Raw genomic sequence first — 18,127 nt, forward strand, 5'->3', positions numbered from 1 at the left:
ATTAATATTGCCAGTTTCTTCACTTTAATAGAGTCAAGTGTTATGTTTTATGTTGGACTTCTTTCTCCCATTCTGTTTAAGCAGTTCATCCATGGTATTACATGTAGCTATAGGTCATTTGTTTTCATTGTTATATAGTATTCCATATCCAAACAGACTATAGTCTATTCTTTCTACTGTTCATGGACATTTGGAGTGTCTGGATTTTTTATTTGTCTTTATTTTTTGCTATTATGAACAATGCTGAACATTCTTACGTGTTCTTTTGTCTCCTGTGTGTACCTAAGAGTTGGGTTGCTGAGTTATAGGGTATGTATGTGTTTACCTATGGTAGTTACATAAAGTAGTTGTACCAGGTAATACTCCCACCAGCTAGTGTATCAGAATTCATTTTGCTCCAAATCCTTGCCAACATTTGACATTTACAGTCTTAACTTTTACCCATTCTAGCCATAGTTCTGTCTCATTGTGATTTATATTGCAATTCCCTGATTAGAATCAGACTTTTCAGAATGTCACTGAGTTAGGAAAATGAATGAGACAGTAGGAAAGGTTTCTAATTGAGTAAGCTCTATGTGAGTGCATGCACATTTCCTGAAATTGGATCCCAATGCCAGTGTGACCTTGAGTAAGCTCTTTCACATTCCAGGACATGATTTTCTTATATATATTTTCTGTGGGCTGGCTTTTGGCCTCTCTTGACATTTAATAAGCTACAACTCTAACCAATGCTTTAAAGAATCTTGAAAGCTCTTCTAACATATGCAGGATTATTCTCTTTGTTATTAAAAGACAAATTGCCATATCTGGATCCATAACACATACTTTTAAAATTCCATAGGGGCACCTGGGTGGCTCAGTCGGTTGAGCATCCGACTTCGGCTCAGGTCATGATCTCGCGGTCTGTGAGTTCAAATCCCGCGTCGGGCTCTGTGCTGACAGCTCAGAGCCTGGAGCCTGCTTCGGATTCTGTGTCTCCCTCTCTCTCTGCCCCTCCCCCACTCATGCTCGCTCTCTCTCTCTCTCTCTCTCTCTCTCTCTGTCAAAAATTAATAAACATTAAAAAAATTTTAAAAAAATAAATAAAATTCCATAATTGAAATAGCCTTGCCAAGACTAGCTAGAGTTCCACTAAGACTTACATATTACTTGTAAGAATTAGAAGATGGGAGAGTTGTAGTCACAAGGGATTCTGGTATGAATCGTGTCTATATTAATTAAGGTATGAATTCAAAGAAATTGATAAATAGAATATATCGGCAGCTGACCACGAAACATAGCCATTGAAATAAAATTTTCACCAGCGGTAATGAGAATTCTGACATTTGAGTATTTTTAAAAAAGAATAATCTGAAAGAGAGTCTAAAAGTTAAGCCTGTGGGAAATGAACAAATTGGATCTATTGGTAACATAAAATATACCGAGTCGAATTTTATGAGTACAGGAGTTTGCTGCTAAAATATGCATAATATGTCATATGTACATGTGTGTTCATTCCAGAAGATTTGGGAAAGCAGAAACTTCTAGGGAGGTATAAAATGTGTGACCTTAAACCCATGTCGTGAAGGTTAAGGGAAGGTGACTGGAAATGTTTATGTTGAATCTTCATTGTTTCATTTTTTATCATTTATCTCCTATTGATTAGTTCTACACAGACTGTGTAGAGTTGCAAAAATATTATTGGTTTTCTTTGTGTTGTATTTAGCTCTCATTCTCTGTGGGTACTTTGCTTATTTATTAAAAAGAATCAGTGCTTGGCTCTTGTCCTCATAAGGTTCTTAGGATTTGAGATGACATGTAAAGTCTGTATAAATGTGTGAGTCCTTTGGTTACTTTTGAGAGTGAACACAGCTATTTTGATTCGAGTCTAGTGAAAGAGGCACTTGTTTTTGCATCTAACACATGACTGCACAGAAGGAAAACTAGTATCATCAACTTCTCTTTTTTGGTGCCTGGGCACACTTTTCTTTACAAAAGACCTCAGTCCTGAGGAGTTAACAAATTTACTGGAACTGTGGATTTACCCAGGAATTGGGGATGTTCCTTTTTTTTTTCTTTTTTTTTTCTGGGGTAGTCTGTTGGTGGCTATTGGTGGATGGGAAGGTAGTTTATAGAGGAGGAGTTGAAACCTCGTTCTCTCTCCCTCTCTCTCCTTCCTTTTCCCTCCCTCCGACCCTCTCCTAACTTGTTATTTGACATATCTACTTTTAACATCATACATCTGAAAATGTTTGGTTGGATTTTTTTTTTCCCCTCGAGGAGAAAAACTTTAGTAGCTTTGATTTCATTGTTGTAATTTTCTTCATGCCTAAGGTGTTGACACAGAATAGAGAACTAGGTGTGGAAATTAATGTCTTATCCAAGAGAATTTTCAGAGAATGACAACTTTTCTTTTCTCTGGTGGCTTTTCCTACATGACTGAACATGAGTGCTGTTTATGACTGAATGTGAATCTAATGGCTACAGAAGTATTTATACATAGATTCTTTTTTTTTTTTTTATGAAAACGAGGTCACTGTATGCTTATTTTATTTGCTGCTTACGTTTTTGTCTATTATGGCCAAATAATTTTCCATTATATGAGTGTGCCACGCATCATTTAACCAAACCTGTGTTAATGGACATTTTATCCTAAGATTACATATTTAAATGTTGGAGAACTTACCATATATGCTTGTTCCACACGTGAATCCTTCTGAGGTCTATATAGATAAAGTGTGATGCTGATTAAATTCTCATGTATCTTTCCGCACCCATCTTATTAAAAACATTATAATATTTTTTTAGACTATAAATATAGTCAATATGCCTAGTAATTGTTTATTACAGAGTAGCCTCTGTTTTATTAAAATTAAAGTTTGTGATGGGTTGTGTAGCAACCTCTCAACTGCCTTGTGGTACAGCCTGTCTGTGCATTTAGTTAGCTCAGTGTTGGTGTGGGAGCTGAATAGCAGATGTAGGCCAGGTGGTTTAGTTTTGGTTTCCTGCGGTAGCTTTGACACTTCTTGTCCTCATCTCTTGGACTCTTTTTTGTCATTTCTCTACCAATTACTGAGCAGTATTTTCCATTAAAGAGTAATTGCCTTTTATACTCTTCTAGACTTTTTCCCAAAGCTGTTATTAATTGATTTGCCTATTCATTTATTTGCAAGAACCTAAAAGTCTTACGAAACAGTGTTCTGTAAGTCTTGGTACATTTATTTTTCCCAGTCTTTCTTCTTGTTGGAGTGTCATTCATTATCTTAGTCATTATTTGAAGAAACCATTGTTGCAGGAGCGTGTTACTGATACTGAGTATGGCCATCTACTTCTCTGGGGTAGTTTGGTCTTTATCCCATTTAAAGTCCAAGAGAATGCCCACAGACAATAAGATTCCCTCCTAGCCTGTGGACTGTTATTTTCTTACTGAGGACTGTGAAAGCTTTTAGCTAAAAAATCCAACTCAGCCCTGCTTATTTGTGAATACACAGAGCTGTTGTGCTGTTGGAGCTTGGGAGGAGAGCTGAGCAGGATGGCCCAAGTGATTTTAGTTGTATGCTATTGCCTGTACACTCTGCTTTGTTCAAAAATCTCTAGAAGGTATGTAAGTTGGTATCTTTTAACTACGGGCATACCTGTGGAGATACTGGGGATTTGGTTGCAGACCAATAAAGTAAGTTAAATTTCCATATCCCAGTGCATATCAAGTTATATTTATACTATCCTATAGCCTATTAAATGTACAATATCTAAAGAAACTATGTACATGCTTTGACTAAAAAATGCTTTATTGTTAACCATACTGACCATCACCTGAGCTTTCAGGGAGTCAGAATCTTTTTGCTGGAAGAGGGACTTGCCTCAAAGTTGATGGCTGCTGACTGAGCAGTGGTGGTTGCTGAAGGTTGGGGTGCCAGTGGCAATTTCTTAAAATAAGATGACAGTGAAGTTTAGTGCGTCACTCGACCCTCCCCTTCACGAACGGTTTGTCTGTAGCGTGGAATGCTGTTTTGTAGCATTTTACCTATAGTAGACCTTCTTTAAAATTGGGAGTCAGCACTCTCCAACCCTGCTGCTACTTTATCAACTAAGTGTATGTAATATTCTAGATCCTCTGCTGTCATTTCAACAATCTTCACAGCATCTTCACCAGGAGTAGATTCCATCTCAAGAAACCACCTTCTTTGCTCATCCATAAGAAGCAACTCCTTTTATATTCAAGTTTGACCATAAGATTGCAGCAACTTGGTCCCATCTTCAGGCTCCACTTCTAATTCTAGTTCTCTTGCTGTTTCTACCACACCTTCAGTTACTTCCTCCACTGGTCTTGAATCTTTCACAGTCATCCACAAGGGTTGGAATTGACTTCTTCCAAACCCCTGTGAATACTGATGTTTTGACCTCTTCCCATGAATCACAAATATTCTTCATGGCATCTAGAATGGTGAATTCTTTCCAGAGGTTTTCAATTTACTTTGCCCATATCCATCAGAGAAATCGCTATCTGTGGCAGCCATAGCCTTATGAAATGTGTTTCTTAAATAATAAGACTTGGAAGTTGACATGACTCCTTGATCCATGGGCTACAGAATGGATGTTGTGTTAGCAGCAACAAAAACAACAGTAATCTCATTGTAATCTCCATCAGAGCTCTTGGGTGACCAGGCACATTTGTCAATGAGCAGTAATATTTTGGAAGGAATCTTTTTTCTGAACAGTAGGTCTCAACAGTGGGCTTAAAATATTCAGTAAACCTTGTTGTAAACAAATGTGCTGTCATCTAGGTTTTGTTGTTCATCTATAGAACACAGGAAGAGTAGATTTAGCATAATTCTTAAGGGCACTAGGATTCTTGGAATGGTGAATGAGCACTGGCTTCAACTGAAAGTCACCAGCTACCTTAGCCTCTAACAAGAGAGGCAGCCTGTCCTTTGGAGCTTTGAAGCCAGGCAGGGACTTCTCTCTAGCTCTGAAAGTCCTAGATGGCATCTTCTTCCAATATAAAACTGTTTCATCTTACATGAAAAATCTGTTGTTTAGTTTAGCCACCTTCATTAACTATCTTAGGTAGATCTGGATCTGGAGAAAGGATGTTGTGGTAGGGGATAACAAGTACAAGGGCCCTGAGGTGGGAGCAGAACTGGGGTGTTAGGGGAGTGGAAAGGAGGCCAGTGTGCACGGAGCTCAGAGGGAAGAATAGGAGCTGGGGTGGGGTTGGGTGAGGCCTTGCAGGCCATTGTAAAGACTCAGGCTTTTATTTCAGGTAGAACAACATTTTGAGCATTTGAATGAATGGAATGCAGAAACATAGATAGGAGAATTTTATCATATAGTCAGCATCACACTTTATTTGATCTAGATAAAACTCAAAAGGATTCATGCAGCCTAAATTTTAAGTTCCCCAACCTTTTTTTTTTTAAGTTTATTTCTTTATTTTGAGAGAGAACTCAAGTGGGGAATTAGCAGAGAGAGGGAGAGAGAGAATCCTTAGCAGGCTCCACAGCACCAGCGCAGAGACTGATGTGGGGCTCAAACCCACGAACCATAAGGTCACGACCTGAACCAAAGTCTGGTGCTTAACCAGCTGAGCCACCCAGGCACCCCAAGTTCCCCAGCATCTAAACACACAGTCTTAGGATAAAATGTCTGTTAACAGAGGTTTGCTTTAATGCTGTATGACACATTTGTATAATAGGGGAGACACGGTTTCGGGCTCTACTAGAGTTCTGGATTTGTCAAGCGGTTAAGATAAATGGAGAGAGGGGCTGGAGGAGGATATATGCAAGAGAGTGAATAAGATGACTGACCATGGGGTTGAAGTTGGGCCAGGAGGCGAGTGAAGACGTGGGAGGATGGGGAGGACACTGGCAAAGTGGTAAGACCAAAGGATGGAAGGTCCTGGTGGGGCAGAGGCTTGTTGTTAGAGCCAGGGTACCAGTGGGAGTGAGCAGGACGTACAGGAGGTGGTGGTTTGTAAATAGTGTGCATGACAGTAAGATTACAGAAGCGTTACGGTTACTGGTAGTGAGCCAGCATTCCATGTGATCTTGGAGTGTGTGCCTAAGGTAGAATGGGGGACAGGGTCTTGGGGTGGGGCATGCAAAGCACTGAGCCAGGGTGGCGGAAGGATCATCAACGTGTATGCTGAAATCATGGAGAACTGAGGCAGGAGTCTAGAGTGACCATGATCCAGGAGCTAAAACCATGGGCCAGTGAGGTGGCACGGCCGAAGAACAGTTATTACAGCTGTAATGGGGAGTGGGGACAGGGTCTGTGTGTCCATTCTGTCTCAGGCTCCTTCTCATGTAGTCTTGCCTTCTGAACTTGCCTTTCTCTTTCTTGGGTTCCTCAAGTTTCTGTTTTACCAGTGCCTGGTACCTAGCCATTTCATCTACTTCATCTAGTTGGGATCTAACTTTAAAATTGCAGTGGCCTCATTGAGTTATTTTGGGCTATAATTTTCACCCCAGCTAGGTTGTGGCAGCCTTTTTTCCTGCTGTGTTTTCTTCAAAGGGAGTTTTGCTGTTCTTTTCCTCTTACTCAACAGAATGAATTTGGTTTTCCAAGGGGGGGTCCTGTGAAGGGAGACGGGAGCCGAGACCCTCTGCTCAAGGGCTCATTACTGTCTGCCATGCCCTGAGGCACCGTTTCTTTCCCCCCTGCCTCTTGAAACCTCCTCTTGTGTGACAGGTCCTCCCCCTCCAGTTCTGATGGCCCCCCCATCACCATGGTGGCCCCACAACACACAGCTACCTTTTTGTAAAGCATCTGCCTGCTCTTCGGGAAAGATCTTTCAGAGGTCAGCAGCCTGTGGCCTCTAGCAGGGCCCAGGCTCCTCCTTCCTCCTCCGCCAGGGGGTGTCTGACTCCTTCTCAGCCCTGTTCCCGGTCCCACTCAGAATGTGAGTGTACTTTTCTGGAAGTGGGTACTTGCTGGTGACATCTTGGAGCTCTGCATCCTTTATTCCTTAGGGATCCCACTCATGTGGCTTCCCACTCAGGATCTGCTCTTTTCTGTTGCTTTGGGCCACATGGATATATTTTTGAGAAGTTTTTGTTGTCCTCATTTCTCTGAAAACAAAACTTTTGTGGGTTTCCTCCCCCCCTCCCTTTTTGTTCTCTGTAGCTTCCGAAGGGAAGAAGAGGGAAGATTCAGGAACAGACTTCTACCATGTCCCATTTTCAATCCATCTTAGCAACATCTGAGTAGCAATGTCTTGGCAAATGGATCAGAAATTAGGAGTGAGGTAACAGTTCAGAAATCACTGCCATACAAACTGGAGGTGAATTCATGACATGGCTAACAACACTCGGCTGCTTTTGGAGCAGAAGGAGAATTAATGGGCCATTTGGTGGATGACAGAAAGGCAGCTTGTCAAGAAGGTGGGCTAGGGAGGGTCAGGAAGGCTGGAGAGCTGGAGGAGTAGGGCTTGGCCACTGGCGAGTCCTTGCCTGGGTTTGCTGCTTACACAAATCACCTTCTCAAGGGACCATACCCGCCTCCAGGCTTTCCTTCCTTCTGATTCTAGGCTCCCTCAGAGTAGGTAAGCTGAGCAGATCCATGTGATAAAATGTTAGCACTGAATATCTTTGCTAAGAAGAGTTTGTAATGTTCCAGCCATCTTAGAAATCCAGAGTCTTGTTTACATAGTTTTCAAGTGGCTTGATTTTGTAATTTGTTTTTAAGAACCATGCGTCAGGGGCACCTGAGTGGCTCAGTTGGTTGAGCTTTCGACTCTTCATTTCTGCTCAGGTCATGATCTCACAGTTGGTGAGTTAGAGAGCCCCACGTGCGTAGGATTCTCTTCTCTCCCTCTCTTCCGTCCCCCGCTCATGCGCTCACTCTCTCTCTCTCAAAAAATAAACATAAAAAAAAAAAAACCCCAGGAACTGTGCCCTCAGATTTAACTCTTTATTAATCTACAGTAGCTTTAAAATACCCTCCATTTCCATTTTGTTAATCTACATGCCTTTCTACATTTGAAATATCTGGGAAGAAAACCAATGAGAGATTTAAAATTAAATGTATTTGGAGTGTTCTGAATTTGAGATAGCTTGCAGGTGTGCTAGTTAGTTTCAGGAAGGAGAGCACAGCAAACCAGTGGGCTTGGCCTCTGGAGGCACAGACTCCATAGCAGGCTTCTCAGCTCAAGACTCATCCTTATCTTCCTCTTACCCCTTTTTGTCTCCACAGTTTGCTTCAATTCTTTCACCGACAAAGAAGATAAGTTGCCTATCCAGGTCACAAGACAGAGCATGAGATAGAGAGGATATTGGAAAAAAGCCCATAATTATTTTAGTATCTGTCTTTCAGATTCTCTGGGGGGATTTCCCACTTGTGATACACTTTTTAGAAGTATAATACTGTACACGTTTCTTAGTTTTTCTTGATATATGAAATAGTCCCATTTCACTCCATTTTTGTTTCTTAAAGCCTTTTTGTGTTGATACTTTTTCCAACTAGCCGATAAGATTTTTTATGATATATTACCCTGTGCACCTTGTACTCTGTAATGAACCTAACCTAATGGTTCTAACTCGAATTATAGTAAATTTACCAGTGATAGCATCTTTCGTTCTTACAGAGGTCTGTGCCGTTCCAAAATGTTTTCATATGTATCATCTTCTGTAGTACTCGAAAGTACCCTTTGAAACAGGTAGAGGGATTGATTGATAGATGAGAAAAGAGTGGAGGAGGAAAACAGTTTATTTCTTTCAACATTTAGTTGTTTTCTAGTTCAGTTTCAATTACATCATTTGTACATAACTGCTAGGTACTTATCACTGTCAGGCAACTCTTCCCTTGTAATTATAGGATATAACTATTCTGTGTCCACTGATACATCGTCTCTGCAGTTCTCGTAACTATATCAGAAATGATGAAGTCTCAGTACCCTCCTAAGGCATGGTTCACATGAGTTAGCTAACATATGTTAATATTCTTATTGTTGGGGCGCCTGCGTGGCTCGGGTGTCTGAGTGTCTGACTCTTGATTTTGGCTAAGGTCACACAGTTGTGAGATCAAGCCCTGCGTTGATCATGGAGTCAGTTGATCAGCATGGAGCCTGCTGGGGACTTTCTCTCCCCGCCCCACACCCCCTCCCACTTGTATTCTCTCTCTCTCTCTCTCAATAAATAAATAAACATTAAAAAAAGAGAATTTTCTGAAGAAAGAAAATTCTTTCAGGAGAAAGACATAAACCCCTTTGTACCATTAGTTCTCCATGTATTGAGTTCATTCTTACAATATCCAGTACAAAGTGCTTACACGCATCGTTTTCTGTTGAAGTTCATGGCAATTGAGAAAGAGGTAATTTTCTCTCCGTTTGACTGTTGAGGCAATGATAGCTTAGAGAGATTAGGTAAACGGCTGAAGGTCAGCAGCTCGGAAGAAGTGAGGTCAGGTTTCCAAATCAGGCTGTCTGGCTCCGAGGCTGCTGGCTGGTCAGCATTATGCTTCTGAGTGTGGTGTGGCTGACACTGAGTCAGTCTCAACATCACCTGCTCAAGGGTTTTCCTAGCCACGGTTTTGTTTTTTGTTTTTTTTCTGTGATTGGCTGTTACAATTCTGAGTTGTTTTTTGGGTTGAGCAATGGGAATATTTACTCTTAGAAGAGAAGATAGCCGTATTCTGTTTTTTGGAGATAGTTCTTTGAATGCACTATGTGCCTGTTAGGGCTGGCCTAGGTGCTCCCTCACGCCGGCCACTCTCACTGGTCAGACAGCATCCTCCCGCACCCCAGTGACCTCTGACAGGTTGGAACATTACATAGCCTCTCATACCAACTGCTGCCTACGATGGCAAAGATTTTTATTCTTTGCAATGAAGCATTTTTCGTAAGCACTCCACTAGATGGCAGCAGACCCGTGTGGAATAGAATAGGTCTTCTGTACTGAAGTAAGAGCCAGAAAGGGGACTGCTTTGTTTTTGAGGAAATAATAATGTACCTTTTCTGGATGTGTAGGTAGTAGTATTCTCTTTATGTTATAGAAAAGTGGGATGTATTCTTTAAAGTCACCTCTCTAGAAGTGTAATGGTGCAGGTAATGCAAAAATAATGTGTTCATTGCATTCTTACAGAGGTGCATCTTGATTTAATCGTACCTCTGTGTATTAGGTGAATTTTTCTTTGAGACCCTGTTTATGGTTATGTAAAGAATTTGTTCCTTAATTTTCACGTTTCATGAAACTCTGGCGGGTACTCTGCAAAAATTTTCCTCCAGTATGCAACAAAGTAACTGTAATTCTTTCTAAATTAATGAGAAAAGAGCAGCCCTTGAAATAATCTGTCAAACCAGCACCTGTGATGTACTGATTACTTATTCTTTCTGAAAATTGCAGAAATTCAACTCTGCCTTTACATGCCTGCTTGGTGAAAAATTTGCAATGTTGTTAAATATTATACCACATAGGCTTAGTAACATAGTGAGTACTTAGTACATTCAAGTAACACACTGACTCAGAGTTTGTGAATACAAAGTTTTAGCAATTTTTACTGATTTAAGACAGGGATTGGCCAACTTTTCTCTAAAGGGCCAAAGAGTAAATATTTTCAGGTTTGTGGCCACGTCTGGTCTCCTGCATATTGTTCTTTTTTGTTGTTGTTTGTTTTTGCTATTTTTTTTTTTTAATTCTTTAAAAATGTAACAACTAGTCTGAGCTGGAAGACAGTACAAAACAGGCCATAATTTGCTGACACTGATGTAAAAGGGTAACACCAGTCATTGAAAATGAGGTCTCTGGAATCTTGCCAGTTCATAACATCTGAAGAAAGGACAGGCATTTATTTCCTGATCAGTTGTAGCCAGGCTGACCGGCCTTTGTGATCTACCGAAGGGCCATGAAACTTACAGCTCAATTCTTTATTCCAAGTTAGCATACACTTATTTTTGTGTTTGCTTGCTTGTTTGCTTTGGCATACATACACCTAGATTATGCAGTAATCTTTTTTAAAAAGTCTTTTACTTCTAGCCCTTGTAGCACACTGAAAATATTGTTTTGAAAACCCCCAAATCTACATTTTTAATCTTAGCTCTTCTAAATAACTGATTTCTTGGACAAGTCAGTTATTCTGTCTGATTCTCAGCATTTTTGTTTATAAAATAGGATTAAACTAATGCCACATAATACTTCTCCTAAGCTTGATTCAGTAATTTCAGCTATGTTTCCCTCGGCCTTTTGTCAGATCACGTGATACCTTTGAGCCTTAAGTGTAGAGCTCTACAAATTAAAGGATCACCTTGAATCAGTGCTGACATACTAAACCCCTCCCCCTGTGCCTGATACATAGTGAATACTCAGTAAATGTTGAATAAATGAATAGTTGAGCACCCTTCCTTTTCTTAACTCCCTTCTTACAGATGCTTTATGTTAGAAATACATATCCTTTCTTACATAAGATTTGTTCTTTCTAATGCCCTTTTGTGGTCAGCTTTTAGAATATTCATTGAGTGTTGGGGTGCCTCTGTGGCTCAGTTGGTTAAGTGTCCATCTCTTGATTTTGGCTCAGGCCACCATCTCATGGTTTGTGACTTCAAGCCCCACTTCAGGCTCTGCACTGACAGCATGGAGTCTGCTTGGGATTCTCTGTCTCCCTCTCTCTCTGCCCCTCCCCTGCTCATGATCTTTTTCTCTTTCAAAAATAAATAAGTAAACTTTTTAAAAAAATGAATGAATAAATAAAGTATTCCTTGAGAGTCAACAATGTGGTGAGTGTTAGATATACAAAAACTAATAAGACTAATTTACTTTCAAGTCAGGGAGACAGTAAGTAATGTAATTATTTCAATTTATATGCAGGTATGGCATCGGAGGTTTCAGTCTCCAGGACTGAAGTGTCCCATTTCTTACACTTTGAAACTGTTACCAGTACCACCTCCATTTAGGCTTTTTTGATTACCCTCCCATAGCAGACCAATTTTGTAGCTCTTTATTTGAAGCATTTACTCTCCTGCTTCCCCTCAGGGTTTACGTGATGTGCTTTCTTTCCTTTTTTTGGACGAGAGAGTAGGAGGCCTTATTTTCCTTATATCTTCATGAAAAAGCATTCATGAAAAGCATCTAGCACTCAATTCAATGCATTCTGTTAGGCAGTAACATCATGGTAGCATTCCTAATTAACTTCATTTTATAAGATACTGTGTGATTAAAAGAATTGTTTCAGAGTGAGAGGAAGGTCATCAGCTAGAACATTTGACTTGTAAGGAATTTCAGTATCTATAAAATCTAAATAGCACTGACTAAATCTGGCTTTTGTTTACAAATACCTCGTTTAAGAGTTGCCTTTCTTTTTATGACTGCTACGAGGTCTCTTATTATTAATTACCCATATTAGTCTTGGTGGAGGTAAGCAAAATGCAGAGACTCTGAGAACAGTTTTATTGCTTTAACAATCAGGGTTTTTTTCTCCCTAAGACTGGATCTGCGATGATATACTTCTCAGTGATCATGGTATTATAACCAACAAGATCTGGATATAGTTAAGAATTCTAGGTATTAGGTGACCAAAAATAAATATACATTATAGCTGATCTCTTTTGTTTGCTATGGTGAACATTCTTTTCTTTCCTTTTCTTTTCTTTTCTTTTCTTTTCTTTTCTTTTCTCTTTCCTTTTCTTTTCTTTTCTTTTCTTTTCTTTACTGTTTTTGGAAATGTGTAAATTCTTTACTTTCAGATGGATTTTCAGCTTCTACTTGACATTTTATTTGCCTGCACACATGCATAAAGCTATAGGACCTCCCCTTTTGTGAGAAATAACCTTTAAAAAAAAAAAGTTGGCACGTTTATAGACTTTGTGAGCTTAGCATGAATTTTAACTCTTGACTTCTAATTTTGAATGTTTGAAACCTACAGAAAAGTATAGGGCAGCGAACTGTACCTTTTACCTGGGTTCACGAGTTGTTGACGTTTTTACACTTTTGTTTAGTATCTCTCTCTCCAAATTCAAATTTCAAAATCGAAACCCAAGATTCTTCAGTTGCCCCACATTTTTTTTTTTTATAGCATGTTTTTTATTCCGATTTAGATTCCACTCCAAAATCCAACATTGCCTTATGGGTGCTTTAGTTCTTTAATTTGGAAAGCCCATCTGCCTTGTCTTTTTTTTTCCCATTCGTGACAATGACATTTTTAAAAGCCTAGACCAGTTTTATTGTAGATTATCTTGCAATCTAGATCGGTCCGATTTTTTTCTCCTCATGATTAGTTTCAGGTTAAACATTGCATGGATCATATTATGACCTTCTCATTGCATCCCATCAGGAAGCTTATCCTGCCGGGTTGTCTCATTGGTGCTGCTAAATTTGATCATTTTGTTTTAAGCAACAAATTTGTCTAAGATGAAGTTAACTCTTTAATAACTAATGTCATCTGTGTGGGGATAATTTGAGATTCTGTGACTATTTTGTGGTTTCAGCATTCTTTATGATGCTTGCCTGCCTCTATTATTACATAGAAAATTCCAAATTAATTATTTCAATTCTATTATTCCTCCCTTGTTTATTAACAATAATTCATTCATTTTATATTCTACTAACTTGTGTAACTGTTACAATTATTTTCCTTACAGTTTTTATGCCTGTTAGAACTAAGTGTGCCATTGTTCTAAATGTTCTGAGGGGCAGGGAAGAAAATACTTCTGGATCATAAGTGCAGTTTTACATGTTAACGCCCCCACACAATTTCCTCTTGAAAATTAATGCATTATTCTAATTAGATTTAAATAAACCACTCATTTTTAATTTTTTCTCAACGTTTTCTATTATTCATCTCTTTATTTTTCTTTTTCTAAGTGCCCAGTTGCCTGTATTAATTTCTAACGTAATTTCTATTGCCCTAACATTTGTAACAATTATACATTTATTTTCCATCATAATAGCTGTGGAAATACAGAGGACCCTGAATCAACTTGGAACGCCTCAAGATTCACCTGAACTTAGGCAACAACTGTAAGTATTTAATACAAAAAAGAAAGAAAGGAAAAAAAAAACACTGTTAGGTTACTTTGATGGTATGTCATGTTATGTTCACCAGAGAAATAATGGAAAATTAATAAAATTTTTCAGCTACCTTATTTGAACCAAGCTTTTGTGTTGGTTTTTCCTTGTTCCGGGTAAGCAGATGTTTTTCTTTGAAGAGCCAGCTTACTCCAGCAAAGCAGAACTTCCTTAGTTGCCTTTCTTACACTTCCTGAATAGGTTGTTCTGATGGATTTTGGAAAATGATACTCTAAGCTTCTCTATGTGATTTTCTTCCCATATCTGACAGTTCCTTCAGTGATTAGATTTTTATTTGGTTTAGATCCAGTACTTACTCAATATGAATTTTTAGCCCTCTAAACACTTATACCTACATCTTTGAATTTCAGAAAGCATTAGCCTCTGTTTAAAAAAATAAATAAATAAAAAGTTCTGATGAGGTTACTCAGTACATGTTTCAGTAAATTAATATGCTGCTAGAAGAACAGCAATGATATTTTGTGGTGTTACAGATTTTACAGTATTTTTACACAGTTTCTCACCTGAATCTTACAAAATTAGAGTGAAATACATAGATCAAAATAATTATTTTCGTTTCGCTTCGAAGTAAGGAAAATATGTCTCGGGGGGTTTGATGATTTGCCTAACATTATTCTGAACCTGAATCTTAAATCTTAATTCAGTGTTGTTACAGCCCAATTGCAAGTGATAAATATGCAGTAAATGAGATCCCAAACAACGTTAGCTATAGAAGGAAAAAATTGCAGGGACACCTGGGTGGCTCATGGGAGTTCGGGCCCCACGTCGGACTCGGCACTGGTGGTGGGGAGCCTGCTTGGGATTCTCGCTGTCACCACTCTCTCTGCCCTCCCCCTCTTGTGCTTCTTCTCTCTCTCAAAATAAATAAACTTAAAAAAGAAAAGAAAAGAAAAGAAAAATTGCAAAGAGCAAGAAATTCAAAGATAGATGGTAGGAAATCATGTTTTTTATGAAGTACAATTTGAAGAATTTATAGTTAGGATGTTTTCTGCAGTGGAGAGATGTTGGGGTGGTAAAAATGCCCCAAGTTTAATTGTAATTTGTAAAGCATCACATTAGTATAAGCTTATTTTGTTTTTAGTCAAGTTCTTTAGTTAAAAAATCTGACTTTTTTACTTGATAAGCTAGCTAGCAAGATAGATACAGATACTGATATAACTTATTTCTTTCAGTGCTTTCTCTTTACAGAGAAATGCTATTATTTTTTCCACAGCAAACTTAAAAAATAGTAAATGTATATTATTATTTATTACCTCCTCCCCTCTTTTTTTAAAAGTATGTAGAAGGATACAAATGTCCAGATAGAGAAAGAGGAGAGGATACATGTACCTCCAGCCCTGAGAACTGGACAGAGTCTCAGGCGACAGACCTTCGTCATTTATTCAGCTAACCTCCCAGTTGCAGGATGCAGACAAAAGGTTCCCCCCCACCCCCCAAATTATCTGCAACATCACACATCCCACAGTCTGCCTTTGGCTCCAGTCATCTTCCTTTCTAAATGACTACTGATTTCTGAAAGCGTGGTTGCCATGTGTGAGTAAAGAACTTTCCATGTAATATTTGCTCAATATCTATCAAAAAATAGAACCTGGACATTTTTGTTTTCATAGAGAAGATTTAGAGCCAGCCTATAAAAAAAGGGGGGGGATTTTTATCAAAGTATTCATCAGGATTGATTCAACTGGCAGCATTGTAACTTAAAGAAATCTCTTCGCTCTTTGGCAATAATGTGTGTTTTCTCACTGTAGGCAACAGAAGCAGCAGTATACTAACCAACTTGCCAAAGAGACAGATAAGTACATTAAAGAGTTTGGATCCCTGCCCACCACCCCCAGCGAACAGGTATCAAGCCTTAAGACACATTGTTGATGTATTGAATGTGAAAGAAATCACATGCATTGTAGGGTCTTTGAACTGTTATGCTGGAAAGGAAATCAAGGGGGAAAAATTGTATTTGAGATTAGTTCACAGAACACAAAACTATATTTAATTGCCCAGGTAGTATCCTGTGGTTCAATAAAGCAAGAATTATTTCCATGAAGTTGTCCTGACCCATAATTAAGCAAGTGCTCAGAAAATGCTTCCTGAGTAATTGTTTCCTGGCTTTCCAGGGCTGACTCCTTGCGACGTGCACACTCATTCAAGATGTGAGGTTTCCTAGGGGCACATATTTGTTTCCTTGCTTATTACTTAGTGGAAGTGACTATTTAGGTAAGAGTACAAGGTTTTATTTTCCTAAAAAGAAAACAAAAGGAGCTACTTCAAAATAATATCAAAATCATGGCCCAGTCTTTAGCATGGAAATATGAGGTGAGAAATCCAGCATTTTGGACCTTTTGTCTCAAGGTGGTAAATATACATAGTATTTGGACACACTGTCGAAATGTAATTGAGAGTTAATCAGTGAGGCCCCATAATTGGGGAGTGAGTGAAAATTTCAGAATAAAATAAAGAGCCAAGTAGTGGTGAAACAACTTCTGCGAATTCTCTAGAACTTCACAGCTTGATTCTAGTACGTTTCTCCCCTTTCGTCTAGCGTCAGAGGAAAATACAGAAGGATCGCTTAGTGGCTCAATTCACGACATCACTGACAAACTTTCAAAAGGTCCAGAGGGAAGCTGCTGAGAAAGAGAAAGAGTTTGTTGCTCGAGTAAGAGCCAGTTCCAGAGTATCTGTAAGTATTTAATGGGGCGTTATAAAGTGAACATGTCGTTCCCTTGAAAGACTACACTGGCATTTTTTTAAGTCAGAACAATCTGTGACTATTCTGGACATTAATATTTGAATATTTATTTTCAGGTTTTTCAATTTTAAGAAGGATGGTAGTTCTGTAATGTTGTGGTTATTTTGTCCATGATATAGAACCAAAAGTACAGATTACTGTATAAGAATATGGGAACATTCTGTCAGAAAAGATGAGAGGTCAGATCCTGAGTGATAGTCCCACATTGATTTGTACTAGAAGTTGTCATTTTCTGTCTGGACTAATGCAGGGAACACTTTACTCCCGGGTTATATGAAAATGATGAAAATGATGAAAATGAACAGAGTGAATTAGTGTGTGAATATTGAAAATAAATATAAGAGAAAATAAATGTAAGGATAAGTTAAAGTGGATTTTTAGTTAATCTAATTTTATATTCCCTTAGAAACTATTGCAAGATGTTTCCTTGTTCCTTAATGTAGAGGTTCCAAGACTATATTGTATTTTAATCAAATAATACTTATTATTTGGCCATTTGGAATATTTAATAAATTCCTTTCTTGTCAGCTTAGGATACAATTTTAATATTACTTGAAGCACTTGACCTAAAAAATTAGAACAAGAACATTTCTCTTTTCTCTACCCACGTGTGCACATGCGTACATAAATCAGTTTAGATTATTATAAGAGAAAATGTGAGTGTTGTGTGTTTTTTCTTTGCCCTTTCTCAATCTATCCTATTACTAAATTATTCAGGGTGGTTTTCCTGAGGACACCTCAAAGGAAAGGAATCTTGTATCCTGGGAAAGGTAAGAAATACAAAACATACTGATCAAAAGATAATTTTCCAAGTTCACTCTATATATTATGGTCTCTAGAACAGAATGAAAGCTTTCAGTTTCTTATATCTTAAATATCCTCAGTTATTTATAAATAGCAATAAATTTGAACTTTTTTTCAAAATAGTTATTTATAAAATATATAAATATATAAAATATGCTGGGGTGCCTGGTGGCTCAGTCGGTTAAGTGTCCGACTCTTGATTTCAACTCAGGTCATGATCTCATGGTTCGTGAGTTCGAGCCCCACCTCAGGCTCTGCCCTGACAGTGCAAGAGCCTGCTTCAGATTCTCTCCCTCCTCCTCTCTCTCTGCCCCTCCCCTGCTCACTTGCTCTCTCTCAAAATAAATAAAATAAACGTTAAATATATATATATATATATAGTATATAATATTTCAATATAGCAGTAATAATTTGTAAATAATGATATATCCAAATAAATGTTATTGACTTATTATTTGATGTAGATTATTTCCTCATGTGAGGTTGAAGTCAACCAAGAAGAAATACCCAGTTGCTAAATATAGCTTCCAGTAATTAAATATTAACTCTAAAAAGTAATGTAAATGAAATGAAACATGAGAAAATG

At 38.4% G+C, this 18,127-nt stretch overlaps 1 protein-coding gene across 3 annotated transcripts in view; it reads left to right on the forward strand.

Moving 5' to 3' along the window:
• STX7 (syntaxin 7) overlaps positions 1–18,127 on the forward strand; it is a 41,869-nt gene that overhangs the window by 13,612 nt on the left and 10,130 nt on the right. For all 3 annotated transcript variants that reach the window (XM_047102776.1, XM_047102775.1, XM_047102774.1), the window contains exons 3-6: positions 13,856–13,925; positions 15,743–15,836; positions 16,531–16,668; positions 17,455–17,507. In XM_047102776.1, coding sequence (XP_046958732.1) covers positions 13,856–13,925; positions 15,743–15,836; positions 16,531–16,668; positions 17,455–17,507 — 355 coding nt within the window. The remainder of the gene's footprint in view (positions 1–13,855; positions 13,926–15,742; positions 15,837–16,530; positions 16,669–17,454; positions 17,508–18,127) is intronic.

This window comes from Lynx rufus, unplaced genomic scaffold, assembly GCF_022079265.1.
Source record: "Lynx rufus isolate CCGP_SWC_20201006 ecotype Redwood Valley unplaced genomic scaffold, mLynRuf1.p SCAF_6, whole genome shotgun sequence".
In the NCBI taxonomy this organism is placed as follows: domain Eukaryota; kingdom Metazoa; phylum Chordata; class Mammalia; order Carnivora; family Felidae; genus Lynx; species Lynx rufus.